This window comes from Ictalurus punctatus, chromosome 25 (genome assembly GCF_001660625.3).
Source record: "Ictalurus punctatus breed USDA103 chromosome 25, Coco_2.0, whole genome shotgun sequence".
Classification (NCBI taxonomy): Eukaryota; Metazoa; Chordata; class Actinopteri; order Siluriformes; family Ictaluridae; genus Ictalurus; species Ictalurus punctatus.
This window is the reverse complement of record NC_030440.2, coordinates 6,499,858-6,519,132: the sequence shown is the minus strand read 5'-3', so window position 1 is coordinate 6,519,132 and position 19,275 is coordinate 6,499,858. Positions and strand designations below refer to the sequence as shown.

General features: G+C 37.5%; 1 protein-coding gene across 1 annotated transcript; it reads left to right on the top strand.

Moving 5' to 3' along the window:
- The first annotated feature begins 4,121 nt into the window (after positions 1-4,121).
- On the top strand, positions 4,122-17,641 carry clic5b (chloride intracellular channel 5b). Its single transcript, XM_017456618.3, has 6 exons — positions 4,122-4,767; positions 14,778-14,887; positions 15,060-15,185; positions 15,683-15,789; positions 15,992-16,173; positions 16,315-17,641. The coding sequence occupies exons 1-6, from the start codon at positions 4,207-4,209 to the stop codon at positions 16,477-16,479; spliced, it is 1,251 nt and encodes a 416-aa protein (XP_017312107.1). The 5' UTR covers positions 4,122-4,206; the 3' UTR covers positions 16,480-17,641.
- The last annotated feature ends 1,634 nt before the right edge of the window (positions 17,642-19,275 follow it).

The following is a 19,275-nucleotide window of genomic DNA, read 5'->3' as shown; positions in this document are numbered from 1 at the left end:
GAATAACACTGTGTAGTATACCATAAATGGTGATTTATGATTTGATGATATGAAGACTGATTATATACAGTGAGACTGCGGTGAATAATTTGAACAAGTATCTGACTCTCACAGGCCTTTTTGTTGTCAAGGGTGTGGTCACATGTGAGACATAGGGTGTTAGATGTCACCCTTGAAATAAGGTTTCCTGTCTCGGTTTCCACCTCAACTCTGACTTTAAGGTTTATCACTTCTATGACATTAAAGCATTGTCAGTATTTTCACCAAATTCCTTGAGTATTAGAAATGCAGCTATGAAGCCAATGTTATGTAGCCATTAATTTTGTACCAAAAATGAAATAAAAATGCCTGTAAATAAATTCTTGCACTACACACACACACACACAGTAATTAGCTTGTGTCTAAAAACCTGCAGGATGCCACTGTTATACTATTCATTCCCTTGCCTAAGTTAAGTATAAAATGCTTAACATTCACATCTTTCCTGTGTTTATTACGCTTTTCCTCCGTTCCTATAATATAGTCGAGTTAAATTGCATTGAGAGAGATTTGCTTTCTCACACGAGAAAAGGATCCACCCCACTTCCTGTGCGGTTGAGTTGTCATCAAGAAAAGCAAAGCAAAAGTAGAATCAACTATACTGGAAACAAATATATCCAAAATCATTGTAGGTAAATAAGCATCAATAATCTTTATATACTGGTTTGAAATGACAAATGTGCTGTTTTAACCTGCAGAGAAGTATGAAGTAAATTTATAAATATAATCTTTTAATTGTAATATCCCACAAAGCTGTTGTTACTCAGATGTTGCGCGCATGTTGTGGCTATGCACATCTGTCACCAATCTATGTCACATCATGTATAGGCCAAATAGAGTGAACTCAGTTATGCAGCAAATGATCATGAAGTGGACTGTAGTTGCTGCATTAGAAAATAAAGTGTAATCTGAATTAGAAATGTTAGAGTGCAACTTCATGCATGTTTTTTTTTATTTTATTTTTAAAAATAGGGTGCTATGGCATACTGGGATGAAACTGATGGGGTATAAAACAATACCTTCAGTATTCACTAGAGAAATTTTGATGACATTATTTGACCATTGCACTGCTGTACAGAGAGAGAGAGAGAGAGAGAGAGAGAGAGAGAGAGAGAGAGAGAGAGAGAGAGAGAGAGATAGATAGAGAGAGAGAGAATTTCTGTACAGCAGAATAGTTTCCTCATATTTGTTCTCATTGGTTCCAATTGGTGAATCTAACTGTTGTGTATAGTACTTTACCTCCCTCTAGTGGCGTAATACGTACACAGTGTCGCGGGGAGCCTGGAGCCTATCCGAGGGGGCACGAGGCAGGTGTCAACCCATCACAGGCCATATGAGGTCCGATGGCAACCTTATATCTCCAAAAACAATGACATTAGAAGGAACTGTCATGTTATCTTTGATAATATCTATTATATTATGTTTAACAATATGTTTCTTGTCCGCTAGATGACACTGTTTGTCTTGGATCGAGCCAAAGTACACGTCATTCAGATTAATCTTATGGCAACACAGAATGAATCAAATTAATGTTATAGCAGTATATATAATAGATATATAATGTCAACTCAGCATGGCATCAGCACAAAGTAATTCTCCAAAATTCTCACTGACTCCTGATTTTTCTCTACAATGATCATTTGTGGGAAAACTACAAAAATGAACTTCAAATCTGCCATTGATCCAAATGTGTTGAAATGTTGCATCTGTGGGATACATTTCTCTACCATGTCAATTTTGAAATGGTCCACAATCTTGAGGAGGAATCTGCCATTGCTGCTTGCAGCTATATTTATTATTAGTAGTAGTAGTGGTAGCAGTGGTAGTAGTAATAGTAGTACAACCCTAATTCCAAAAAAGTTGGGATGCTGTGTAAAATGCGAATAAAACCAGAATGCAATGATTTGCAAATCTCATAAACCCATATGTTATTCGCAATAGAACATAGAAAATGCATCAAATGTTTAAACTGAGTAAATGTACCATGTTAAGAAAAAAAAAAGGGTAATTTTGAATTTGATGGCCACAGCACGTTTCAAAAAAGTTGGGACGGGGCAACAAAAGGTTGGAACAGTAAGTGTTACTAAAAGGAAACAGCTGGAGGTTAATCATCAGATCAATAACATGATTGGGTATACTTGTAAGCAATCAGCAATCAACAAGGGAAGATTAACTGTGATAGTTCTTTTTTGTTGTTGTTGTTTTTATTACTGTTTTTAAAAAGTTAGTGTGAATTCAGGTGTATTGGGACAACAGCTAAATTGGGACAGATAAACATAGCAGCATTTGTCTGGCAAGTGGAAGTCAAACTTTTGTTACTAAGCACTTGCATTGGAAGTGCCTGATAGAAATTACATGACTTAATTGATGTGACATCATATAAGTGGGTGTGGTCAGCATCAAACTGGAAGCAAAAATCTTATGGTAGATAAAATTACATTCTTTGGCTAGTTTTTTTTCCCCCGACAGGCTTATATAATTGTCATGAATAATATACTACACATTTTTTATGATGCATATGTGTTTAAGATGTACTATAAAATAAGCATCAAATTGTTGTTGTTGTTGTTTAGAATTGAATAATTTTAAAGCAAGGTTCAGGTAAATTGGGACAGTCTTAAAATACAATAAGTGGAGTGAGGAACAGTGGAAGGATATAAAGGATGCATGAAACACCCAGCAGCAGATGATGCACTGATGGATTTTATGTGCCTTATGGTGTGTTTATGAAGAAGGGGAATAACGTAGACCATCGGAAATGGACCATTACATAGGCTTACTATTGAGTATGCAGAGATTTTTTACTTAGTGCTCAGGTTCATATCATTTTAGAGATTCATGTTTTTTGTGTTAAGTCCTGTGTTATGCTACTGCAATAAACAAATTATAAAATGTTACTTACCTTTTAGTGGTGCTGTCTATTGTGTTTATTTGTTCATACTGAAAATTTTGATTATGCACTTGGAAAAATGGAAGATTTTCTAAACCACGTAATTGTTGTTACTGCTGTAGGAAATAAATTATAGAATGTTACTTAGGCTTAACTATTTAGTCAACTTTACTGTGTTCATACAATATTAGAATATTGTAATAGTGAATTTGGATTTGATGATGATTATGATGAGGATGATGACTATTATTTTGTTGTTGCTATTATTATTATTATTATTATTATTATTATTATTATTATTATTATTATTGAAATTGTGTTATTGAAATGTGATTCACTGATGTTATTAATAAGCATGCCATTATTTATTAATAAGTATGCTACAAATAAATAATGTATTAAACATGTAATTGTGGATTAAATTAAAAGGCCTAAACCAGTGATGATAATGCGTCCGAAATAACCAAAGTTATTCAAAAGGGTTTTCAGTCAGTCTTGACAAAAGGGTAAGCCGTGGTTCTTCAGAATATGATATAAACATTTTTCATTCATATGTAGACAGTCAACATTTGAGGATTTCAGATCTGTATCATGTGCTGGGGATTTTATTTTATTAATGGCAAGAAAGGTTAAAAATAATTGTCTCAATAAATCTGAACTGACCCTACAGTATACACCAGTAGTATCTTGCCTTAAATCTAGAACTTACGATGTTTTTAGGTTGTTCCTGTGGGAGAACCCTTGAAGATTTTATGTTGGACCCTAAAATAAAGTGTTTATTTATCAGAAAGGGGTTTTTCGAAACTCTTTAACTATTCAGGAAACCCTTGAACACAGGGAAATCTTCTCATTATAACAATGAAAACCGTTAGATGGTACTCCAAAATGTAGTTTTTCTCTAAGTCCAGCTGGACACAAAGATACATTGTAAGAGAAAACCTCATAAACAGCTTCAGCATCTATAAAACACAAGGAGTTTGATATGAGTTCCTGTTGTTTGCTCACATTTATTGAATCCCATAACGTGCCATAGTCCCCTATATAGGTACACTATATAGAGTAGGAAATAATGATTTCCACACACTATGTAGTGCACGATATGAGGCAACAGGGAGCTGTTTGTAATTCAGCCATTTTAAATGACATGGCCATAGAGCAAAGTTCATTAGGGAGCTGCGGCTGAGTGCTGCCCACGCGCTCCACTGCACTCCTGTCCTCACCCCTCAGCAGCAGGTGCGCGTTTCAGGCGCTTCAGCCAAACTTCTCAGACTTCAAACATGGCCGAGGAGAATATATATGAGAAGATAGATGAAGGTAACTTGTATGAAAAGCCTTTTGATGAGCCGGATGTCTCTGTTAAGGAAGAACCAAAGTATGAGAACCAAAGTGCGGTTTCCTACGATACACCAGAGACAGACGCGCTTTACTGCGAGATTGATGTGCAGAGCAAAGCAGGGAGAAGTTTGTCTCCAGACTACATGAACACTAATGAATCGACAGCGGAGGCAGAGGAAAACTCGAGTGAAGTCCAGAATGGCGTAGGTTTGTATGAGGTTCCAGCAGGGGAGAATGGAGAAGAAGGGTCATCCAGACACTCGTCCACGTTGTCCTCTGACCACTTCGGAGAGCCATGTGATGAAGAGCAGCTACAGGAATCCATTTATGAAGACAACGCCGAGGATGGGATGATGATGGCCTTCTCACTACCCAAGGGCAGAGGCGCAGAACCAGACGAAGAAGTGGTGGACTACAGTCTCAAACCAGTGCAAAACAACACTGTTGAAGAAGAGGAGAAACCTGTAGATCCCAGTCTGCCTGAAATTGCACTCTTTGTCAAGGTGGGACGCAGACATTACACATTCATTTGGTATACTCAAGTTGCATACACTCCTGGGCAAAACAAATGGCAAAATATTACGCTTTTACTGGTCTTAACAACAAATCATTGGTCAGGAAATTAGCAAGAATTAAACAAATAAACAGCATGGGCTAGCTTTCTCCTTTGATTTCTTTAAATGTTTAAGCCTTGTGGATAAACTTGCTGCAGACAGCTTTTTTATTGTATTTATTTAATTTAAATTTTACGTTCTTTTAATTTTGTACACCCAGACCATGTGTTTGTTTGAATTTTACACCAAACATTTTAATCATAACCATGGTTTTACCTTTGTGTACAAGAAGACTATATAGGTGAATTGTCCCTGGACTTTCCCCAAACAGTTCACTGCAGCAAAAGTAAATGAGTAAATGGTGGTACAGGACGTCTCAGAAGTGCATTTGTTTAATTTTCTGACCAATGATTTGTTGTTAAGACCATTAAAATTTTTATATTTTCAATTTTGGGCCAAATGTAAATTATTTATTTATTTATTTATTTATTTATTTATTTATTTATTTATTTATTTTATTTATTTATTTTGCCAATGATTGTAGACTCTCAGAAAAAGAGTCAGTTCCTCATAAGGTTCTTTTGTTTGTTAATCATGTCATATAGGTGTTTCTTCTTCTAATGTTCAGAAATAGGGGTTATTGTCACCCATAAGGACCTTTCAGCTTTAGCTTGCTGACTGAAGGTCATGCAGGTGTGGCTGCATGATAGTGATAATCATCACATGGACTTGAACCATTTAGATTAAGTCCAAAAAAAAGCTCAAATAGTCTCAGATAGTTTATTAAAGAGGCATCAACACAGGAATTAAATATGTCATGGAATGAAAGTCCAGGAAATTGTCTTGACTTTGATACTTCAAGTAATAGTTGATCAGTATTTATACTGATCAGTTGATCAGTATAAGACACGTACAGAACATAAGAAGAAGATACCCAGTCAATCTGTCAGCTTTCTCAATCATTAACTTCTACTTTCCTGAAGTCATTTTGTTCCTAACCATGGGTTTCCAGTCACTGATTGTGGCTGAGTTTGCTCAAAATGACTCAGTATGCTGGTCTAGTATACCAGTGTGCGTTTAACCCAGACACGGGTTTTAGGCATTGCATCAAATATTGGTCAAAATCATACATCGGTTTCTGTATCATAATTCTGCTCAGAGTTTCATCAGGACATAGCAGTGCTGTTTAATCATTCACCAGGTAACTGTACCGTCATGGAAACCAGGTTGAACCGGTGTGTGCAAATGAACCCATGTGTTCTCTTTACTTTTTGATAGAAGGGGCACTATAATCTCAGTGCGCAAAGGGGTCACTTTGCTGATTGAGCAACAGTGATTGACAACAGTGGAGTGTGTGCGATGTGTGTTTGAAACGTCTTAGATTAAGTTATACTAAATATGTTGTACCATTTCTAATTTCCGCAGAACATAATCGTATTCGCAGCACTTAGAATAGTGTTAAAACACTGTGTACGGTTGCATATGCTTTTAAAGACAGCATAGACGTTTTTGACTATATATTTAAACATAGCCAACAATGGCTGATTTTACAACCTCGTAACTTCACCTCAGCAGTTTATGATCATCATAGATCACAGTAATAAAAGAAAAGCTGTCATGGATGTTTTCTTCAAAGGACGTGAGTTTTCAGCCACGCTACAAAATAACAGATTGCAAGTAGTAGTTTGTAGTTATTGTGCTTTTGACTCTTGCTCATAATCCTGAAAAAAAAACCCATCATGATGTTAACATTACTGAACATTGAATTACCTACAAACAGCTTCAAATGAAGAATAATTAAGCACTTTCAAGCCAGATATCATGAACTGGTGTTTATCTATTCCATTATAATGCTTATATAGCATGCTGAAATGACCTATTGATAGTGAAGGTGGTGCTGTTTCATTTCACAGATACTGAAGATAACTATGTGTGTTTTTTATATACCCAGTGTATATACTTATATACTCATTATTGATTTTATATAACAATATGTCAATTGTTATTAGTTAGTTTAAAAATCTTATTTCTTATGTTTAGTACTGCCCTTAAGATGTTAAATAAGATATTTACATGTTTCCCAGATGACAAAATAATAGCAATTTACACAGATCATCCTGTTCAAAAGTTTAAACCCTCCTGGATCATAATGTATCGTGTTGCCTTCTTGAGCATCAATGAATGTTTGCCCCTTTTGTAATAGTCTTGTACGAGCCCCTCAGTTGTCCTCAGTGTTAAAAGATGGATCTGAACATCATATAGCCGCTGTTGGAAAGGGTTTAAATATGCAGAACATGCTGGAAAGCCAAAGAATGAGTAGGATTTTTCTAAAGAACAGTGGGCAGTTTAACTGCTCTGGACAGACAAGGGACTCGTGAACAACTATCACATATATATAAAACTCTATATATACACACACACACACATATATATAATGTTTGTTCAAGCTGTATCACTATGTATAATCTTGCTGACTTTATGAGCCATCCATTCAGAAGTGCATATGGCCCTGCTTTACTATCTAAAATCTAAATCTTTGCTGACTGATACTACTGATATGCCAAAGGTTTCAGTCATGCAGGCGTTTCTCATTAAAAAAAAAGTTTAAAGGTTGTTCAGCGGTGCAACTTTCTCATGTTCACCAAGGGTGAGTGATTTGTGAATGATTTGCAGTACAACACAAAGGTTTTCGTTTCAAATTTATTTTGTGGTTCAGCTTATGGAGTGTCTTTTAATTTTTCAGCTGTCTCTTAAAGTCTTATTCAGTTATTGGTGGTAATTCATATTATTCAGTAACTACTTTGCATTAATCAGTAACTACAGCATAGCTAGTACAAAGGGAATGTAGTTATGAGAGTGAGGAATTTTACGTGTCAGTTTAAATCTCTAAGGCTTATACATTCTTCTTAGAGCTTCCCACCAATCAAATGCCAGAAGCAAAGGTAACATTGTGCTTCCAAAAATGCATCAACAAAAAGGTGAAACAAAAATCACAGAAACGAGAAATGGAATAATTAATTTTTTTTTTAAAAACAAACAAAAAAAAAAACCACTTGATTTAACACTTGAACTTTGTTTCTATATTTAAATATTAATCATTTGTTATATTGTTTGTGATGTATTTTATTAACTTACAACACAAAATTTTCTCTTAAATAGTTCAATATTAGCTACCGTTTTCCTTGTGAGAAAGGAATTTCTTTCATAAATTCAGATGCTGTGTTGTGGGTGGGAGAGCACAAAAGTGGATGTTGCATTCAAAACCCACTGCTCCAGTGGATCCTTACACTTCAGTTGTCTAAAAATGCATGTCCCCTCCTTAGTATAGATGCAATACCATGGTAATTTCCCTACCCTGTGCTGGTTTAGTGGATGTTCTCCTCTAATGTAGCCCTCCTCATAAATAGGACACTTCACCCAAATAATAACTACACACAACAGTCTTAATTCTTTTTATCCCTCACAAATAAGAAAAGAAACAATGGCTACTAAAGGCCAATTCACATGATTGCTTTTATGACACGATTTGTTGTTATGCATAAGCTACTATTTCAGCCAGCAGTGAGAATTTATAGATTTCACATGCATGTAAAACAAGACAGCAGGATGGATTACTGCTGGTTTATACTTCTGCAACCTCGTATTTGTATGCAAATCAGGATGTTGTGGGTATGGGTTATGGGTATCTGTCTGTATACTTGCCTGTAACATGAATTGTACACTAGGAGGCAGTACTGCATGTACTAAACCACAGTTTATGGAAAACAGAACGCAAACAAGTAGAATTCGATGCCAGCCGGATTGATGGGGATGCCTCCACCACCAACAAGTCTAGTCATTCCTGCTAATTTGTATACCTGCAATACGCTTAAAATATACTTCAAAGACAAATGAAGGTCCATCCATCCATCCATTTTTTGGACGGCTTATCCCACACAGGTTGTAGGGAGCCTGGAGCTGGGAAGGCTGGGGCACACCCTGGACGGGGTGCCAACCCACTGCAGGGCACAATCATACACACACACACGCACACACCCATTCAGACAGTATGGACATTTTAGAGATGCCAATCAGCCTGTCTTTGGACTGGAGGAGGAAACCGGAGTACCCGGAGGAAACCCCAGAAGCACAGGGAGAACATGCAAACTCCACACAAACAGGGCAGAGGTGGGATTCGAACCCCCATAACTGGAGGTGCGAGGGACCTATTTCTGACATTAGAACTTGCTGTGTCCTTGACCCTGTCTGGATCAATTACAAAATGGAATCTGTTCATCTGATGGTTATAATGATATTTTCATATAAATCCTACAAACATTCAGACACTCATTTTTGAGATATTGCACCAATGAGAATCCCGGACAGATGGACAGAGCATGGACAGACAGACAACTCAAAAAATTAATGTGGCAGAAGCATTAACTCAGAAAAGAGAGTCCCGTGGTGGAATTGGGAGTACAATGCACTGCATCTGTGTATCTAACTTTATTTGTTTAATGCTCCAAATATTTGTATCGGTTTTCATATTCGGGTCTAAATCAGAAGTGGGCGTAGTCTAGACCAGAAGTTTTTTTTTTTTTTTTTTATTCTTATGTGGACCCTACTACAATGCCCCGGAACACTGTAAAACACTGAAAACAGCTGCTGGGACAATTAAGTAATTTTTCACTTACAAATTATGACAGTAGTTTTGAGTGCAAATTAAACTCACATGTTTTCTACAAGTGGTCACATTAATAAGCTAAATTCTCTCCTCATTCTATTAAGCATACTGTATATAATATTAGTTTAAATTGTTTTTACACACCACAATATCAGTACAATAACAGTAAATTAACAGTTCACCTCCCAACTGTTTACAAAGGTATTCCGGATGTTGCCAGTACCAAAGTTCAAGTTCATTAATGTGTGGAATTTTTACTGCCTAAACCATGAAGTGTAGTGTTAGTATTCCTTCTGTAGCGAAAGCTGTTCATCCTGTACATTTACAGTATTCTACAATATTAAAAAAAAATAACAAATAGCAAAATTGTTTTGCCCAACACAGACTAATTAACTGCAGTAATAAAGATCTAAGTATTCTATTTTTATATTTGAAAAGCATGTAAGGAGGAGGCATAATCCATAGAATGAGCAGTATAAATCTATCTGGTTTTGTGGAAAATTTCATATTTAACATGTACTTATATATAACTTACATGCAGATATGTCTTGTTTCATTTCACACATTACAATTCACACTAGTTACAGGTATGTCCTTTTCCTGTAATGAATCATTTGAGATGGGAGGGGTTGATGGGTGGAGATCTCAGTATGGAGAGCACTGGTGTGGAGGTGTAGTTCAGCAGTTTAATGGGTTATGACCACTCACCCACTAATACGACTTCATTCCATAACTGAAATGAACTATTGGCATTTATGATGTTTCTTGCTGCCCCAGCGGTGATACGCTATCGGGCCAAAAGTTTGTGGACACCTGACCATCACACCCAAACGTGCGTGTTGAACATCCCATTCAAAATTTAGTCCCCCTTTGCTGTTATAATAACCTCCAACCTTCTGGGAAGGCTTTTTTGGAGTGTGGCTGTGGAGATGTGCTCATTCAGCTACAAGACCATTAGTGAGACCAAGGCACTGATGTCAAACAAGAAGGCCTGTGGTGTTGTCGGCATTTCAGTTCATCTGAAAGGTGTTCAGTGGGGTTGAGGTCAGGGATTTGTGCAGGCCACTCAAGTTCCTCCACTCCAAACTTGGCACACCATGTCTTAACGGAGCTTGCTTTGTGCACAGGGGCACTGCCATGCTGGAACATGTTTGGGTCTTTTTGAAATTGTAATGCTACAGCATACAAAGACATTCAAGTCAATTGTGTGCTCACAACAATTTGGGGAAGAACCACATATGGGTGTGATGTCCAGGCGTCCACAAACATTTGGCTATATAGTGCAAGTGATTAAAAAAATGAAAAGGAAGTGTTTAAATGCTGGACCTTGACAGGAATTTGGAATGGTTTGAGTGAAATAGCACAGAGCATACTCGCCACATTTGCTCATTGTTTGTTCAGTCGAGCACTGTCCAGATTGTTGCTGGGTTGAACTGGACACTGGGAGATACAGTGAGTGGTCTTTTTAGCCCCAGATAGAAAGCATCATTGAGTACAGTCTCATTCCGTCTGCTAACCAAAGTGCTAGGCAATACTCAAATGCAGTCAAATGGTCAGGACACAAAGCTGAATGAAAGTCCAGGTTATTTAAAAGAAACAGTGTGATTGCAAACTGGTGATCAGGAATAGGAACTTGACTGGAAGTAATGCCATGAAGTTGCTGGTTGAGGATCATGGGAGTTGCAGACAGGGGTGTAAAATTTTCTAGTTACAGATAGAAGAGCAACATCAGTAACCTGATATACTGTTTACCCAAAGTGTGTTGGCATTCAAAACAGTGTATCTAGTAAAAATCAGAAGGAAGTGCTAGAAGTATTGCTAGGATATGAATAACTGATATACACTGACTACCCCATATTAGACTTTTCATAAAACCCTGAAAGACTAGTCTGGTGCTACAACCAAATGCTAAATCATCAAATATTTAACAGGAATCTTGTTCCCCAGGGCTTGCAAGGCTGATCAAATATAACCTATCGTTGTACGTCAGAGTGCTGTGTGTGTCCAGTTGTATTAAATATTGATGTAGCCAATTCCTCTACTCTTTTTTTCTGGGCCATGACTGAATGTTGTGTGTTAGAATGTACCATACATTGAACAAAAATCTCCAGAACATTGCTAGAACTCCAGGAATTATGTCAGGAAATTCTCTTGTAATATAATGTAGTGTTCTTTCAGTAGTAATCTCTCAGTCTGTTTTTATCAAGGAAGCTCTTTTGGAATCTGTCACCCACTTAAGAGATGTCTGAGGTTTCCAGAAAGTAATCACTATCAAAGCCTGCTAGAAAGCAGCATGTTAGTTTGTCATTATGTGCTCCAGAGGTACTGTTTTCTCCCAGCTGCCGCTGGACTCAGGTGCATGACAAGGGGTGAATCAGGGCCAGAGCTCCTCCCATGGCAAAGCTGCACACCTTTTACCATCGCTCTCTTCTCTGCATTCTTGTTTGTGTGAGAGAGAAGCTGATCATACTTGGTGAAGGGAAAAGAAGTTTACTGTAGAACAGCAGTAGCTCTGCTAGGACTGCTTGAACAAAGTGGGAAAATGTAAGGGCCAAGCCTTAGGATTGCTCTGTTTTGGACTGAACTCTGATCAAGATAAACTGCCTGCACAATGACCGATCTAACGTCAAAAGGAGGGGGACGGGAGCCTGAGCTTGAATTGTTTGTCAAGGTAGGAGAAAGAAGGGACATGAAAAAATTAAAGAATTAAGAAAAGCGGTTTGCATCCTGGCAATGCTATTCTGTTCCTGCATCCGTGTAATGCAATAGTTGCTCTAGAGTTACAGCAGTACATCTCATTGCATGAAGAGTCCATTTAGGGTTTTAACTGTAGACAGTACATTTAGTACTGTTGTACACACTTGTGATGTATATTTGTTGATCAGCTCTAATATACCCATGCTGAAGATTAAATCAGGTTTTTAAATCAGGCTTGTGATGTACCAGCCTTAAAACTCCTCAGAGAGAGGAGCAGCTGGAGAAGCAAACAACTAATGAGGTGCTGATGCAGTCTTTTACTTGCTTACATGTGGCCTCTGCAAGACACACACACACACACACACACACACACACACACACACACACACACACACACACACACACACACACACACACACACACACACACAACGTACCTCTGTTTTCATGTTCCCACATGTAAAGAGAGTTTAAAGTGAAATGGAGCGTGTCTGACTTTTATTTTACGAACTGTACATTCTCCCAGGTGCATCATAGGCTCCATGATGTAAAAGAGCTCCTCCCTTATCAAAGCTGAACACCTATTTCTGTCTCTCTCAATAGAGCTGTTGTTTCACAACAAGCTGCAATATGATTCGGTATTTTATATATTCTTCTTTTATGTATAGATCTGTGACTACAGTTGCACTTTTCCAAGATGAGAGGATGATTTTTCTGCATACATAATATAAAATAATCCATTCACAAATTATTGGGCATAAGCCTTCTTTAACTTTAAGGCAAATCAAGTACTCTGTATTCTTTCTGTTGTCCTAGGTCACATGCTAGACTTCCTACAGCTAGTCCAGTGGTACTCCTGCAGCCATGTTTAGACATCTGATCGCTCTAGCATAGAGACAGTACGGGAGAGTGTCAGTTTGATCACTAGGCTGTGCTTCCATTTGTTCCTTATGAAAGATGTATTCATGTATTAGACATTAGTCTGCTAATTTTAGGATCCTAGTTATTTTCATATGAAATGGCTATTGTACATGATGTCTACAATACAATACTATCATGACTGTCATAGAATAATAATAAGAATAAAAATAGGTCTTTACATGTTCTAGAAATTCTTAACCCTCTACTGCATGAATTATTACAGTTATATAAAAATGTTTTTTGTGTAATTATGTTTTTTTAAAAATGTATATATACCACACACACACACACACACACACACACACACACACACACACACACACACTTACACACTTATATATATATATAATATTGTAGTTGAAAGGTATTCAGTGGGGTTGAGGTGGGGTGGGGGGGGGGAGGCAACAATGTTGGAAAGTATCATCTAGTAAGTATGTAGAATTTCTAGAAAGAAATTACAGTTGTAAAAAGTATGCGGAAAGATTTATTCACTCGAAATACACATAAAATATCGAATCATGTTTTGGGTGAAGTATCTTTTTAATTCTTTCTAAAATAAGGTGCAATCGCAAAACATCTGAATTTACAACAGTTTTTACTTTGAATGTGAAAACATATAATATCCTATTAGAGAAACCGTGTCTTTTTTGCTATGTAGGCCTGTTTTAATTCATGATTACACACACCACAGATCCTTTAGGGCATGTTGTTGCCATATGGCAACAATTACATGTTACCATTTAACACAATGCTCAAAATATATAAACATGTTATTTATTCCCTACAAACCTAGATGTGCATTATGAACATTCTGTATGACTAGGACACTAACCTCTTGCAGTACATTGTGCGGTATATTTAGGAGTTTGCTGCATATTCTACATTAGGCTACAAAAAAATGGCAAACTTCCTAAAATAATGCACTGTAAATTGAGGACTGGGCCATTTCATACATACTTTTCAAATATTGCTTAAGGTTTCTTTGGATGGTTAAAGGTTCGAGCTTGCTGAATGTATTCTACTTAGAACCTTTTCTACCAAGGAAACCCTCTGTTGTGATAATCCTTTAAGGTTCTAGATGGATTTTTTAAAAGAGTTTTTCTTTATACGCTTAAATTGTATCTCGGCATAGTTCCCTATAATTCTTCAGTTATTTGAGCTCCTTATTTCACAGTAATAATTTGTTTCTTTGAGAAATTTAAATACATTAAATGCATATCCTAAGAATGAATATCACTTAGTTACCATTTAATTTTCAGGCGTAATGCCAGATTGATCAAATCCGTTTGAGGTGCAAATGTTAAACCACAATGAGCTTTATTGTGAATATGAAACTAGTCTTCCTAGACATCGACAGTTTCTATGTGAATAGGCTAAATATATGCGATTAATCCAAAAGAGGGCGCTGTTGTACTTTATTGCTTGCCTGCAGAGTCTCTATGTTCATCAAATTATAAGCAGGGATGTTTCATTTTAAGCAACTTGGGACATCTCAAACTACAGTGTGTTGTATTAACCTCTGCTGATCTTTGATATTCATGGCCTATTTGTGGTTTCAGCAAAGCTTTTACTATAAAAATGAGTTGTCTGACAGAGTTCAGTAAAGTCTGTGGTCACTAAGTAAAGGACTTAAGACTGTGTCATGAGAGAGTCATTTCTCAGTGTTGTGTGGTCTGCAGGCCGGGAGTGATGGGGAGAGCATCGGGAATTGTCCATTTTCCCAACGCCTCTTCATGATCCTGTGGCTCAAAGGAGTTGTCTTCAACGTCACCACTGTGGACCTGAAGAGGTGAAAACTTATCTCATACAACTTTTTAAGTATAAAATATAGCTTTTGTGATAGATTTGATTACACACACACACACACACACACACACACACACACACGATTTTCAGTTTCTGATGATCAAAAACCTTTTCTTACATTTTTTTTGTCATATCATATCTGATATTTTGTTTAGGAAACCAGCTGACTTGCATAATCTGGCTCCAGGCACACACCCTCCTTTTCTCACGTACAATGGTGAGGTCAAGACAGACATCAACAAAATTGAGGAGTTTTTAGAAGAAGTGCTAGCACCACCAAAGTAAGTCGCTGGATGTTTTGTAGACTTATATAGTTTGGTAAAATATAGAAGTGCTTTTGAGCGGGGATTGTGGTTTTAAACACTCTTGAAATACTTTTGGTCAGTTTCAGTTATACATTAAACAAAATTGTTTTGCACAGGCTGAAATTATGTCCATAAATAGTCAGAAAATTGTTCATTAACAAGTCCTGTTCATTTAATACAACCCCAATTTCCAAAAAGTAATAAAAACAAAGAGGAGTGATTTGTAAATGTTCTTTGACTTGTATTTTACCATATTTTATACTATACTATACTACTATACTATACACTCATATACTACAAGGATATATTATTGCAATCTAGTGCTGACTGCAAAACATAAAGCCTTCTGTCTGTAGTATTGAGCTTTGAGTTTATGTTTTGAAATATGTCAAAGATATTATTAAATGACACAGAGTTGATATTTGCCGAAAGGAAGGGGAAAATGCTATATTTCTGTTCTCTGTGTGCCTCAGATACCCCAAGCTGGCAGCCAAGCACAGGGAGTCCAACACAGCAGGGATTGACATATTTGCAAAGTTCTCAGCTTACATCAAAAACTCACGGCCAGAAGCCAATGGAGGTAGACATGTCAAACCAGATCATTTGATTTTCTGAATGGATGTAGTATTTTATAGACACTAGTATGCCTGTGTGTAGCGATATTTAAAGATGATATGAATATTGACCTTTCTGCGACTTTAACGGATATATTAATAATGAATAATTATACATAAGCAGTATGTAATTTGAATGATTTAAGTGTGTAATATGGATTGTGACAGGGCTGGAGAAAAACGTGACAAAGGCCCTACAGAAGCTGGATGACTACCTGAACAGCGCTCTGCCTGAGGAGATAGACGCAGACAGCATGGAGGAAGAGAAAAGCTCTAACCGCAAGTTCCTGGATGGCAACGAACTCACCCTGGCAGATTGCAACCTCCTGCCAAAACTGCACATAGTCAAGGTGAGCTGCTCACAGCTCTGTACATACACTAAGTACAGCATTGTGACTGCAGGTAGTGTGACAGGTTTAAAAATGTAAAAATAATTGTGCAAGCTGAGGTTTGACACTTTGATTGCTTCCCATTGTTCTGGCTCTTTTCAGGTTGTTGCCAAGAAGTATCGTAACTACGAGATTCCTACTAATTTGACAGGAGTCTGGCGCTACCTGAACAGCGCCTATGATCGAGACGAGTTCATCAACACCTGTCCTGCAGAAAAAGAGATCGAACTGGCCTACCTGGATGTAGCCAAAAGGCTGGTCAAATAAACCATAAACTATCAGAGCAATTAGGCTTTATAGGTGCCGTCAGAAATAGACTGCAGTGGTTTTATAGAATTTAGTTTTGTATCATTGAAAACAGATCTTGCAATGAAACCACTCTGGTTAGCCAGAATTCTGTTCTGCAACACAAAATAAAGAAATATGATGACTCACTGCAGGGCAGGGAAGTCTCATTCCCATGTAGTGATTGTGTTTAAACTATCTGTCAAGGCTAGATTAATAGTTTTCCACAAGTTTGCTTTTTTTTCAGCTATTTTGCTGCATTTCTATTATTTACATCAGTAGATTATTATTATTTAAAGACGATATTATCTGTCAGTGACATGCATATACATTAAAGATGACAGCTAAAAATAGAAAGGATCTATTAATTAGTAGATTCCAGTTTCTAATCTGAAGATGATTTTCAGGACTCAAGGTTGTCTTAACATAAAAAAAAATAAAAATAAAAATTGATAGAAATACTCAAGCTGCTTCTAAATGATTATTTAGAAAAACAATAATGTGCAGTGGGACAAGGTAAAAGTAGAAGAAAATGTTTAATGCACGATCGGAAAATCACATTTACATTTTTTCTCTAAAAACTCTAAAAATAATCATTACAATAATTACAACTCTATATCAGTTATGCCTCTAAATCAATTCATTAACATACATACATTGTATGTGCATACATACATTGCCAGCTCAAATATCAAAGACCTATTTAATTTAAAGTATATGTTTTATTTTGATCCAAAAGACCCTCTCGTTTTCCTATAAGCTCCTTGGTGAAGTGCATTTTATTGTGTTAATATTTTACTTATCTTTTTGTCAGCTGATATATGTTTCCAAAGGATTTAGTCTTGAACTTAATTATATCTGATTATTTTGTAATTTGTATTTTGAGTTGTGTGGCAAAGAAGATTCATGACATCCCATAATGCTGTTAAATCAAGTAAAGCAATGCAGTCAGGCTTTTCTCCAGCTCTCCTCCACTCTCAGCTCTGCTGAAATAGCACACAGCTCCACAGACTTGATAGGTCCTCATGGAGCTCGCTGTTCTTGTGTGGCTTGGACAAACATTTGATATGAAAGGGGAGTTTGGCGCCAGAGAGGCCTATCCTGCATGAACCTCTATGAATAAAATAATATTTTTACAGTTCAACTTGCGTTATTTCATTTTCCCTATGCACCATTTTTGCTAATTAATATAATTATATAGGGATTATATTAAAGGAAATGGAATTTATACTGGAATTGAATGATGAGGCTTAATATGTGTGGTTGAAGTATAAAATCTGAGCTGAAAACAATTTTCCTAGTGAAGGTGAAAAGACTTTGACAATAGATAAAGCTATGCAGTGTCATCTGCATTTCATTGTCTGTTAAACACAAGAAACTTTCATCATCAGGTTGAAGAGTGATGACCCCAAACAGATTTAAACACTGACTTTCAGGCTATATATCAAAGTTCTCTTGTTCCTCTACTCTATCATTAGGGTGGAAAAAATGTCCAAACCATCTAGATTTTTCCTCAAAAGAGCCTCACTCCAAAGACCTGCGCCCATCAGATTTACAATAGGGAGCAGCACTATTTACCCGAAGCGAGCGCCATCCAGAAATAACAGAGCAGAAAAATAAATGGAGCCAGCCATATTTTTCCACACAAGTAAGAAAATATGTCCAGGGCTTGTGCCTCACTGCTTAACATAATTAGTTCTTAAACATTCTACGCCTTGGATCTCTGCACTCACATTCAACATTCTCCAAGCAAGATAATATACAGTATGGCATTAATGTCAAACATGTCCTGCACTCATCCAGGGTTGTAACTCTTATCTGTTTACACAGACGCCGATGATACACAACTTTCCCGGCTCCATATGCATATGAAGAGACAATCTACAGACACTGATTATATCGTGATTATATTACATGTGAGCTTCACACTGTGGGATTGAGAATACCCATGCCGTCATACTGAGGGTATGGCCTTTTCTTAAAGGTCAGAACCTGAGGCTCATGCAAGACACTTGAGACCGGGTGGAATCCATGTCCAAACTCTAATATAGCAGTTATATTATATATGTCTAGCAGGGATATTATCTCAGCGAACCATAATCGAGCTGGCCTATAAGGTACTACTAGCAGCAGACATAGACGGTCTTGGTGAACTCTCGCTAGAACTTGTAGGAGCAGAGCGATCGGGGGAAAGGCGTACAGATGTGACCTCGGCCATGTGTGTACCATAGCCTCCAGCCCCAATGGTGAGGGAGGAGTGAGAGCAAAGCTCAGTGGGCAGTGTGTCGTCTCTTCAGAGGCAAACACATTCACTTCCGCTTGGCCGAAACTCTGCCATACGGTCTCCACCACTTGTGGATAGAGCCTCCAATCCCCGGGCCTCAGCTCCTGCCTTGACAGGATGTCTGCCCCCACATTCCGTTTGCCCGGAATGTACATTGTACGCACTGAAAAAACTTTCCCTCTGCCCAGAGAAGATTTAGTTGCGCCCACCTGAACAGGAGGCGCGATTGTAACCCTCCCTGCTGGTTGATATATGAGACCACAGCTGTATTGTCTGTCACAACTATCACATGGTGACCTCTTACTTGAGGAAGAAAGTATTTCAGTGCTAAGAATACGGCCTGCATTTCTAGATGATTTATATGCCACTCTAAATGAGGGCCGCTCCAGAGACCGTGAGCTGCTCACTCCAGCCCATGAGGGAGTCGTCTGTCATTACCGTCTTGCAATAAGGAGATGCCCCTAGATTGTGACCCATTGCTAGAAACCAGGGAC